Source organism: Palaemon carinicauda, chromosome 31, assembly GCF_036898095.1.
Source record: "Palaemon carinicauda isolate YSFRI2023 chromosome 31, ASM3689809v2, whole genome shotgun sequence".
Classification (NCBI taxonomy): Eukaryota; Metazoa; Arthropoda; class Malacostraca; order Decapoda; family Palaemonidae; genus Palaemon; species Palaemon carinicauda.
In genome coordinates, this window is record NC_090755.1 from 20278834 (window position 1) to 20291368 (window position 12535).

The 12535-nt window shown below is 38.7% G+C and overlaps 1 protein-coding gene across 6 annotated transcripts in view; it reads right to left on the minus strand.

Annotated features, from left to right (window-relative positions):
• Nucleotides 1-12535, minus strand: part of LOC137624333 (helicase domino-like) — a 211839-nt gene that overhangs the window by 86214 nt on the left and 113090 nt on the right. For all 6 annotated transcript variants that reach the window (XM_068355013.1, XM_068355011.1, XM_068355015.1 and 3 more), the window contains 3 exons: nucleotides 7401-7568; nucleotides 5012-5107; nucleotides 4665-4892 (listed from right to left, as the gene is read on the minus strand). In XM_068355013.1, the coding sequence (XP_068211114.1) occupies nucleotides 4665-4892; nucleotides 5012-5107; nucleotides 7401-7568 (492 nt within the window). The remainder of the gene's footprint in view (nucleotides 1-4664; nucleotides 4893-5011; nucleotides 5108-7400; nucleotides 7569-12535) is intronic.

Sequence of the window (12535 nt, forward strand, 5' to 3'; positions counted from 1 at the left end):
CGCATAAAAGATGACCCCCACGTAAAGGGCGAATCCCAAAACTTCCTTTAGAAAAGGTGTTTTATCATATTGTCCATGTAAAAGGCGAACGATAATTTCTTGGCCAGCCTAATACTACAGCACTTTTATTATATATCTTCTACCACATATTACAATCTTTATTTATAAAAACTTTACTAAAAGCTCTTAGTACCATTAGTAACCTCCCTTGCATACGTATGTGCGTTTGTTCGTTCGTTATGATCGGCGATAAAATGTATATAAAACGTTTTCTGATTTAGGTGGCGATTTCATGAAAAACGCGACATAAAATCGCTATTTCGTTCACTTTATATTTTTAAGGATAAAATAAGTAAAACAACAGTAATAATAGCATCATTATTACATAACCAATACTTGGTTAGATATCTGTTATCTGCAAAAGCTAACCTAAACACAGGATGTGTAAATACGTTCATTTGTTTGTTATGATTGGTGGAGAAACGTAAACAAAGCAATGGGTTCGGTAATAAGTAAAATAAGAATATTTACGGGAAATATCTATTTATAGTACTCAGGCTGTGTGTGTTGTCGGTAGGCTAGCATAGTTGTCCGAAACCTAGAATTTTCCATATTTGTGATTAATTTTCCTATTTACTTAGTAGTTAGGAAGGATTGACTCAACAGCTTATATGCTCAAAATAATCATATACTGTAGTTGTCTAGTTGAGTAAAGCAAAAATATAAGAATTAATCTTATCTTTATTACATTACTTCTACTACCAAAAACACTTGTTACGGACAACTACTCTATTTGCCAAGAGATGGCGGTAGATGGTCAGTGTTCAAAAGTTCAAAATGTGCAGGTTACTGGTACCTATACTGTGGTATACAAGAAGACAATGATGCAAACAAGATTAAACAGGAAAAAGATTTGTTAATAAACATGAAATCAAATGCCATCAAAATCACGTGACTCAAAAAAAAATTCACCAAGACAGCATCATCATGGGGATCATTGTTGCTTTTGTTTGCACTACTAGGTTGGCCAGGGCACCAGCCACCAGTTGAGATACTACCGCTAGAGTTATGGGGTCTCTTGACTGGCCAGACAGTACTACATTGGATCCTTCTCTCTGGTTACGGTTAATTTTCCCTTTGCCTACACATACACCGAATAGTCTGGCTTATTCTTTACATATTCTCCTCTGTCCTCATACACCTGACAACACTGAGATTACCAAAAAATTTTTCTTCTCTCAAGGGGTTAACTACTGCACTGCAATCGGTCATTGGCTACTATCCTCTTGGTAAGGGTAGAAGGGACTCTTTAGCTATGGTAAGCAGCTCTTCTAGGAGAAGGACACTCCGAAATCAAACCATTGTTCTCTAGTCTTGGGTAGTGCCATAACCTCTGTACCATGGTCCTCCACTGCCTTGGGTTAGAGTTCTCCTGCTTGAGGATACACTAGAGCATACTGTTCTCTCGTTTCTCCTCCTCTTGTTTTGTTAACGTTTCTATAGTTTATATAGGAAATATTTATTTTAATAGTGTTGCTGTTCTTAAAACAATTATTTTTTTCCTTGTTTCCTTTCCTTACTGGGCTGTTTTCCCTGTTGGAGCCCCTGGGCTTATAGCATGCTGCTTTTCCAACTAGGGTTGCAGCCTAGCAAATAATAATAATAATAATAATAATACTAGTACTGTCATCCTCGAATAGTGCATCGTCCATTATTCCGTGTAAATTGTTTGAGATGCTTTTTCCGTATACTTAGAAATGCAAAATAAATTAAAGACAATCTTATATCATGCTTTAGTGAAACATCACCTAAAACCAAACCCCTGTTTTTTTAATGTTCCATTGCCAATCATAATGGTCAAACTAAAGTATTTACATCTGTGTTTAGGTTAGCTTTTGCAGCAACAAGATATCTTACCAAGTATTGGCTATGTAATAATAAATGTTATTAATATTGCTTTACTTTACCCTTAGATATTCAAAATGAAAGAAAGAGCAATTTTCTATCATGCATTTCCTAATAAATGCTGCCTAAAACAAGAAAGCGTTGTTTTGTTTACATTTCATCGCCGATCCTAATGGAGAAACAACCCATTATACCAAGCAAGTGATAAGTAATTATACTAAGAGCTCTTAGTAAAGATATTATAAATAACGATTATATGTGTGGCAAAATGTTTATAATAAATGTAGTAACATTAAGCTAGCCAAGAATTTGTTGTTCGCCCATTACTTGGACTACTGTACACTATATTATAAAAACACTTTTTCTAAAGGAAATTTTGGGAACTGCCCTTAACACGATAATATACAGCATCTAAATTTCAAGAAATATATGCTTAAGCTTAGAAATTAAAGTTCAGAGGGAAAGGATTTACCCAACCTACAATATCTCACAGCTTTTTAAGCAGGCACATCTATAATATGGGACTGAGTTTCCCTTTTACAGCTGAGGTGATATGAGAAAATAAGCTTGGAGATGAAATTACAAAATAGATGTAAGAGAGGGAGGGGAGAGGGTGTGCGATCGATTGTGAGCAGGTGAGAGGGTGCAGAATTGATTGTAAGCAGGTGAGAGCGTGCTGAATTTCTCGTGAGCAGGTATGAGGGTGTGGGATTGATCACAATCAGGGGAAAGGGTGCACAATCGAATGCGAGTAGATGAGAGGGGGTGCAATTGATTGTAAGCAGGTGATAAGAGGTAGCAATCGATCGTAAGCAGGCGAGAAGGTGCGCGATCGATTGTAAGCAGGTGAGAAGGTACGCGATCAATTGTAAATAGGTGGGAGGGTGCGCGATCGATTGTAAACGGGTGAGGAGGTGTGCGATTGATTGTAAACGGGTGAGGGGGTGTGCGATCAATTGTGAGCAGGTGTGAGAGTGCACTGTCAATAACAAGCAAGCAAAATGGTGTGATCAATCACAAGCAGAGTAGTTAAGATTGCAGCGAGTGATCGCACACATGTAATGGTGCCCTCTTATGAGAGCATGAACACCTAGTTGCATGCCTAGTACCGCGCTGGTGAGATAATGCTCCCGTAGGAGCGGGTGATCACAAACAGAACTGCGATCTCAAGCACAAGTGGTGACGTTCCCTTAGATGCTCGCAATTGCAAACAGCTGCCGTGAAAGAAAAGTAGCGAGCAATCTCACCATTCATTTCTTTGTCTTCAATGAAGGATTGGCCAACAATATCTCACATGAAACTCCTATTGATCAGTCTTAAATGACTTATTACCCAATAGGGATAAAGAAGGGCAGTGGCCTGTTTCTTCAAATGAGCCCGCCTGATATCACTGCTAGCTTTGCAATAATCAAATGTGCGAGTGTAATCGTGAACATGTGTTCAGGACATAAAGAAATATTTTCCTCTGGGGAGAGACCCCAAATCCGTGGGAATGGGTGAAGTACTGTCACTTGTTAAGCACACTGTTGTGTGCACCACAGGCTTGCTAATATCAAGTGCACTAGTGTGAGAGCTGACTGTTGTGTTCACATATAAAGATTGTGCTCAGAACAGATAAGGTCTGGTATGCAGGGAGGGCTTCCAATCTAGATAGGAAAGTAACACGCTCATTAGGTAGTAGGTTGGCCAGGGCACCAGCCACCCGTTGAGATACTACAGCTAGAGAGTTATGGAGTCTTTTGACTGGCCAGACAGTACTACATTGGAGCCTCATCTCTGGTTACGGTTCATTTTCCCTTTGACTACACACACCGAATAGTCTGGCCTATTCTTTACATATTTTCTTCTGTCCTTATAAACCTGACAACACTGAGATGAGTAGTGCCATATCCTCTGTACCATGGTCTTCCACTGTCTTGGATTAGAGTTCTCTTGCTTGAGGGTACACTCAGGCATACTATTCTATCTTATTTCTCTTCCTCTTGTTTTGTTAAAGTTTTTAGTTTATGAAATATTTATTTTAATGTTGTTGCTGTTCTTAAATATTTCATTTTTCCTTGTTTACTTTCCACACTGGGCTATTTTCCCTGTTGGAGCCCCTCGGCTTATAGTATCTTGCTTTTCCAACTAGGGTTGTAGCTTAGCAAGCAATAATAATAATAATAAACAATGATTCAGAGTGAAAACTCAATGGATGCATTTAAACATATTGATTGCGAGCGCATTAAACATAGAAAGATGCAATTTCACTTTAGGGAAGGAGAACTTGTCGCTCCTGATCCCATTGTCTCCCGAACTTGTTCGGGGTTGGATAATCAAGGACCTCCCACTCACGGGTGAAATATTAGACGGCTGCTTGAGTTCAGACACAAGGACATGTCATAAGGTACTGGGGTTTATTTCCTTTTCGAGGGATCAAGTCAATGGGAACAAGCGGCCTAGAGTTAAAGAAAGAAAAACCTAAAAGCCAAATTTACACACACTCAAGGCATGTCTATTATTTGATGGCAAGAATCAAAGTGAATGTTCAGTGTACCAGAAGTTTTTAACTCCCAAGTTCAAGCTGTGCTTACATCAATTTTCATATAAAAGGACGTTTTGTATTTGTGTAGGATCAAATATTGTTTGGATATCAAGATTATACAGTATGGGAGGGAAAATGTGTTATAGAAGATGCTGAATTTCAAACTGCTACAAAGCAAGAGTTAATTTAGCAAAAGTTATAATACTGGTAATCAGAATAAAGAATGAAAACATACCTGTTTCATTAACATAGCCACTTCCTGTTCTGCTTTACTCAATTCTTGTCCTCCTTCACGATCTTCTTCATTCAAAGGAAGAGTTTCATCAAACTCTGCTAATTCGGCAGCTGCTTCTGCCTTCGCTATTTTAGCAGCTTGAACATCAGTCTCGTCCTCAGCAGCTGCCAAAGCACTTTCAAATGCACCGACAACTCTTTCTCCTTCAGGTGGTTGTACTTCTTTACCCTAGCAAGAAAAGGGAGAGGATATTGAAAAGTTAAGAAGAGCTATAAAAATGCTTTTTATAAAATAGTATTATTTACAAGCCAGATCCTTGACTACAAAATAAATGCACCATTACGTACCTCCTCTATAGATGGTTTTTTTTCCAACACTTCAGACATTCTCTTGGCAGCATCATTCTCAGCATCATTTACATCAAACAGATCTTGGATGGTTGACTGAAACAAAAATTAAAATTAGCTAAAACACTAACAATACTTTATCAACAAAATTGCTATCTGAATTGTTCAATCATAACGCAAATCTAAGATATAAAATCTTCGATTAATATGCAACGCTAATGTTCATCTTTATTAGGTAGATTAGCTGGAACAATTAGTCTTTTCAATTTTTAGTTAAATAGGTAAATGGAATTAGAGTTCTTAATTCAGGCATAAAGATGATGGATTGCTCATACAGGGGATAAAAGTGTGCATTCAACAGCATTTCCATCACTAAGTACCTTTAGGTAAAGGCCTCAATAATAAATAAATAAATCTCGGTGGCCTTTTGGAGATTTTACACCCCAAAATTGTACAATTTGGTGATCCTACAATATTTTCCCACATTTTTTGCCCAAGATATTGAACAACAGATGCAACCATGACAAAGGTAACCCCCGAACAAAAAGAGGCATTAATTTTTTTATTAATTCAATTCATTTTAGTGTTTTTTCCATGTTTACCCATACACAACAGCAGAAAAAAATAAAACCACAGGGCTTCAGAGGAGGAGGAGGGATGGGATCCTGTCCCTAGTTCAGTGATAAGAGGAAATGGAAAATAGGCTATCACACAAATTTGTAAAGAAAATATCCACACAAGGAAGCAACCAGAAGAGTAGGCACTTTTTAAAAAGATAATGCATCATCATTTCAGAAATTATTTCATAACAGGCAGAAACCATTCTCTCTCCCCAAGTCTTTAGTAAAATATTGAAGTTAATCAGTTTGTGCCAGAAAACAGTACCGATACAGATAGAAAGGACTCGTCACAAAGGATGCTCACTACCCATGGTTTGGGCTGGTGTCTCTGCTAGGTTGCCAAAAGGCCAGAGAGCATCATCCTACTCGTAGCTGTAGGAGGGAGAACGATGACAACTTCCATCGCCCTCTTCCCCTCATCCAGATGGACTGTAGAAGGACAAACAGTCATGGTTGGGGTCTATTAAAGATTCCAAAGGCCTTACTTGCACCCAAGCCTGCAAGCATGGCCAAACTAAAGGGTTTGGCAGCAAATCCATTTGAAGAGCCAAGGACATTGAAGAAGACTGCGCTCTGGATCAGGGAATCTTGGAAACCAGTTCTCCACTTCATTGCTACCTGCACATACGTGGTTAGATGAGATGTGGCCACCAGCACCAACAATTTACAGAGAAGAAGGGAGCCAAGGGCCATAGCCAAAGGTCAGGGGTGACACACTTAAGGAGCACTGTGTACAGGGATCAACACTGGGGTCACTGATTGCTGACACTAGAATTCCTGCTGGATCATAGGTGTTGCCACCTGGGAACTGGCACTAGGAGAAGTAGCGTTATGCAAATCCGAAAGACTTGGCATTCCTAAGGTCACTAGTCAGAGTTTCCAACACATGTTGGAGTGCAGTAATCACCTCGCACTGCACAATCATGAAAAAATACCCCTGATGCAGATCCAAGTTCTCCCCGATATATACTCCTCATACTAAGCCCGGGACGTATACCCAGATGCTTCAGCGAAGTGGCAAACTTGAAGAGAGCAAAGTGCTAAGTCTCTATAGCAATTCTAAAGACTACAATCTATACTTGGAAACAAAGGAGATAGTTGTAACAATTATACCCCTAATTAGTGATAGGAACTATTGCTGGTTTAATAAAACCAAAGAGGAGTTCATTATACAATAAAAGAACTACACACCATTATTAAATATGAAGCCAATTTCACAATTCAAACTAAAGGTATAAAAACATTGGACAGCCTTGGTTATAGGATGCAACAGTACATCCACACTCATTGCAGCCAAAGACAAAATTAAGTGTCTTCAACAAGTGGGTGGGGCTACTATTCAGCTTCCACCACCTGTCGCTAACAAACTCAACAGCAGTTCAAGCTCTGCTGAAGACATTGGCCTACTTTAAAGGATGAAAGTTTTATATATGGCAAGGAACAAATACTAATGATTATCTTACTTGGATTTTGGGACAGTGCAGCCAAGTTGATTAAAGATCTTGAAACAATTACCAAGTTTGTAGATGTGGAAATTGTTTGCATGCTGTGATTTTCTATTTTTCCTTAACCATTTTCACACCTCTTTTATTAACTAATTTGCTATCATAACCTACTTACTTGATGACAGCGATTGATTACTTCACTAATACATACTGTTCCTTATATTTCCAGGTATAAGACAACCTCTAAATCCTATAATCCTCACCTAAGAATGGGGGTTATCTTATACTACATGTTTGATTCAGAATATTTTCGAGACTACATACCTTCTTGAAATGTGCAGTTGTGAAGTTACCACCTTCAATAGCCAAATCACCTAAAAGGCGTTTCTGATTTGCTTTCTTCAAGATGTTCTCTTCAATAGTCTTCTCCGATATCAAGCGATATATATGAACATCGCGTGTCTGACCAATACGATGACAACGATCTTGTGCCTGTAACCATATAAATATAACAGTGAGTAAAAATAACAATGCATCACATTAAAATTATGATTAGAGCATATTTAACATAATGCAAACTCACATGAATATTAAGTACACTCATATGAAGTGAGCCATGTAAGTAAGCAAGATACAAGATTAGCAAACAAAAGTTTTAGTCTACATCACTATATAAACACTTTTCCTCTTATCTACACCAATTAACTATGAACTATAGAGCTTTGGCATACCTAATACCTAATTAATTTATTAATGATTCACTTATTTACGAGGTAAATCATCATGACAATGTTATGGATAAGGTCTTAGCCTTAATAAAAATACCTATTCATTCTGTTCCTGGTCATTTCAAATACTTTCAATAGGGAAGTATTAGTATCCAATACATATTCTACAGATCTAGGTACAGTTGGCAGCAAATATGATGCAATGAATTGCAAAATTCATCGTACGTAGTTCGTTAGAAACTCGTGGGGTGGCCAGTTAGTATATTTTGTTCCAATTATTGTCTTACCCTTTATTTGATAAGTAGCAGTAATTAACTGTAGAACCATTTCCCTAGTGAATGGTCAGTTTTAGTTCTATAACTGGAGAAAAAAAAAAAAAAATGATAACAATTCCCCCCGTAGAAACATATGCAGATCTCAATATGTAATACTGAGCATTCACCATTCAGTGACAGCAGGAACCACCGAGTGCATGACCATTGGCCTGATGTAATTAGATGAAATATATACAAGACTCCCGTTGGTGTGAGAAAAAATCTAAATCCAAGTTATACACCTTTACCTAAATTGTAGGTAAACACACATCACACATATATATATATATATATATATATATATATATATATATATATATATATATATATATATATATATATATTACAAAACAGATATGAAGAGAATAAGAAGAAGTTTTGGAAAGAAGTGAAGAGAATAAGGAAGGCTGGCGCAAGAATTGAAGAGACAGTGAAAGATGGAAATGGAAGGTTGTTAAAAGGAGAGGAGGCAAGGAAAAGGTGGGCGGAATATTTTGAAAGTTTGCTGAATGTTGAGGATAATAGGGAGGCAGATATAATTGCTGTTCCAGGTGTTGAGGTGCCAGTGATGGGAGATGAGAATGAGAGCGAGATTACAATAGAGGAAGTGAGGAGAGCACTAGATGAAACGAGAGTAGGAAAAGCATCTGGTATAGATGGTGTGAAAGCTGAGATGTTGAAGGAAGGGGGTGTGACTGTACTTGAATGGTTGGTGAGATTGTTTAATATGTGTTTTGTGTTGTCAATGGTACCAGTAGATTGGGTTTGTGCATGTATTGTACCACTATATAAGGGTAAGGGAGATGTGCATGAGTGTTGTAATTCAAGAGGTATTAGTTTGTTGAGTGTAGTTGGAAAAGTGTATGGTAGAGTATTGATTAATAGGATTAAGGATAAAACAGAGAATGCAATCTTGGAAGTACAGGGTGGTTTTAGAAGAGGTAGGGGTTGTATGAATCAGATTTTTACAGTTAGGCAGATATGCGAGAAATATTTAGCAAAAGGTAAGGAGGTGTATGTTGCGTTTATGGATCTGGAGAAAGCATATGATAGAGTTGATAGGGAAGCAATGTGGAATGTGATGAGGTTATATGGAGTTGGTGGAAGGTTGTTGCAAGCAGTGAAAAGTTTCTACAAAGGTAGTAAAGCATGTGTTAGAATAGGAAATGAAGTGAGTAATTGGTTTCCGGTGAGAGTGGGGCTGAGACAGGGATGTGTGATGTCGCCGTGGTTGTTTAACTTGTATGTTGATGGAGTGGTGAGAGAGGTGAATGCTCGAGTGCTTGGATGAGGATTAAAACTGGTAGGCGAGAACGACCATGAATGGGAGGTAAATCAGTTGTTGTTTGCGGATGATACTGTACTGGTAGCAGACACAGAAGAGAAGCTTGACCGACTAGTGACAGAATTTTGGAAAGGTGTGTGAGAGAAGGAAGTTGAGAGTTAATGTGGGTAAGAGCAAGGTTATGAGATGTACGAGAAGGGAAGGTGGTGCAAGGTTGAATGTCATGTTGAATGGAGAGTTACTTGAGGAGGTGGATCCGTTTAAGTACTTGGGGTCTATTGTTGCAGCAAATGGTGGAGTGGAAGCAGATGTACGTCAGAGAGTGAATGAAGGTTGCAAAGTGTTGGGGGCAGTTAAGGGAGTAGTAAAAAATAGAGGGTTGGGCATGAATGTAAAGAGTTCTATATGAGAAAGTGATTGTACCAACTGTGATGTATGGATCGGAGTTGTGGGGAATGAAAGTGATGGAGAGACAGAAATTGAATGTGTTTGAGATGAAGTGTCTAAGGAGTATGGCTGGTGTATCTCGAATAGATAGGGTTAGGAACGAAGTGGTGAGGGAGAGAACGGGTGTAAGAAATGAGTTAGCGGCTAGAGTGGATATGAATGTGTTGAGGTGGTTTGGCCATATTGAGAGAATGGAAAATGGTTGTCTGCTAAAGAAGGTGATGAATGCAAGAGTTGATGGGAGAAGTACAAGAGGAAGGCCAAGGTTTGGGTGGATGGATGGTGTGAAGAAAGCTCTGGGTGATAGGAGGATAGATGTGAGAGAGGCAAGAGAGCGTGCTAGAAATAGGAATGAATGGCGAGCGATTGTGACGCAGTTCCAGTAGGCCCTGCTGCTTCCTCCGGTGCCTTAGATGACCGCGGAGGTAGCAGCAGTAGGGGAGTCAGCATTATGAAGCTTCATCTGTGGTGGAAATGTGGGAGGTTGGGCTGTGGCACCCTAGCAGTACCAGCTGAACTCGGTTGAGTCCCTGATTAGGCTGAAGGAACATAGAGAGTAGAGGTCCCCTTTTTGTTTTGTTTCATTGTTGGTGTCGGCTACCCCCCCAAAATTGGGGGAAGTGCCTTGGTATATGGATGGATGGAAAACAGATTATGAAATGTATATCTCTTTATGTATCCTAATAATCAAAAGTAAGATTCAACAATACGTTTTCAACGTATTCCTACTAAACAAGTTTATAGATTGTGGTAAACCAAGAACATATTTTCAAAGCTCATAATAATGAAACCTAATTAATGGAAAACCATGTTTAGCCTACAACCATCTAGATATTAAACAACTCGATTTATTATATAACAAGCTGGAAAATATATTTCTTTGATTATTGAAATAGGCCTAACCATTTAGTTAAACACGCATATAAATTGGATTTCATTTTTTCAGACTATCTTGTGTTTTATTTATGTTTCATTTAATTAGATGCTAAATTTCTGTGTTTTTTATAGAAAAGAAATCATAACTTTCAGTATAATGCTAGAGAGCTAATTTACAAATAACATTATCTCTTGCTTATGCACTTGGAGCCTGCCTACTGCCATCAAGGGTGAAAATTGATATCACGTAGCCACAGATGTTTCTAAGATTTTTTTTATATATATAAACAATTATTGGAACTAACATTGACCATACATATGGGAAAGGTCTTCTGTTGTTCTACAGTTAATTACTGTTACTTATTATCAGATAAAAAGAAAGACAATTACCATAATAAACTATACTAATTGGCAACTCCATGGGGAACATGGTGGCAAATTGTTCTCCTGTCAAAGATCATTGTGTTCGTCCAAAGACTCAGACTACAGTTAATGGTGGGGTGTGGGGGGACTGGGGTCATGGCCCCTGCCCTAGTATTACTGACTGGCGATGAGGGTATTAGGGCAACCTTGGAGGAAAAATAACTGGAGATGCCCTGACCCGGATCAAGAGAAGTCAGGCTTTACCAGTCAGACTGTCAGTTCTTGATCCCCCAGGTTAATCTCTGTCACTGTATTGGAATTTGTAGTCAGTTCTATTCAGACCTTTGTTTAGCAACGGTAACCATCATTGTGCTTTCATTAGCGATGGCTCCTTCCTGTGCTGTTCTTGGTTGTACGAAAAAATTCAACAAGATTTCAAATCCATCTATTACATTTCATCAGTAAGTAGTAATGATTTGTAATTCCGTCCAAAATATGCAGATAATGTTCCTTATTTTATTGTCGTCGTACTAATCTGAAGAAAACGAGATAAAATTATGGTGGAAGCATTTATAATTTACCTGAAAATTTTCTTGGATTTCTTTCTCTTGCAGTTTTTCAAAAGATGAGGTCATGAGAAATGAATGGGTTCGTGCTTTGGGACATGAAAACTTTACTCCAGCGATATACTCGCGATTATGCTCTAAGCACTTTAGAGAGGAGGACTTTTATCGGACAACACTGAAAGTTTATTTGCACAGTCTAGCTGTACCAAGTGTATTTGAAGCTTTTCCTGAACATTTGCAACGCCAAGAAGCCGAGGTTTCCACGTCTGAATGCCCAACTTTACTGTAGTTCATTATTATAAGGAGTTTGTAACTGATTCACCAATAAGTTGAGCAACAAGTTTAACATTTTTTTTTTCAGTAAAGCATCACAGGAAGGGACCATCGCTAATAAAATAGCACAAGAAAATAGTTATCGGCAATAAACAAAGGTCTGAGTAAAACAGACTAAGTTCCAGTACGCTGTCGGAGGATTAACTTGGGATAGAGATTTGACAGTCTGATGGGTGAATCTGGCCAAACCCTGGCCTCACGGGTTTGGGAAAGAATTCTGAGCCAGGGCATCTCCAGTAGTATTAATCCTCCTAGAGGGCAACCTCCCCCCCCACACTAGTAGGCCATGGCTAGTAATTCATAAGGCTGGGTGTTCGTGTCACTCTGGGGTCACTGGAAATGTTTATCAGGTAGTAGGTTGGCCTGGGCACCAACCGCCCGTTGAGATACTACCGCTAGAGAGTTATGGGGTCCTTGGACTGGCCAGACAGTACTACATAGGACCCTTCTCTCTGGTTACGGTTCTTTCCCTTTGCCTACACTGACACCGAATAGTCTGGCCTATTCTTTACAGATTCTCCTGTCCCCATACACCTGACAACACTGA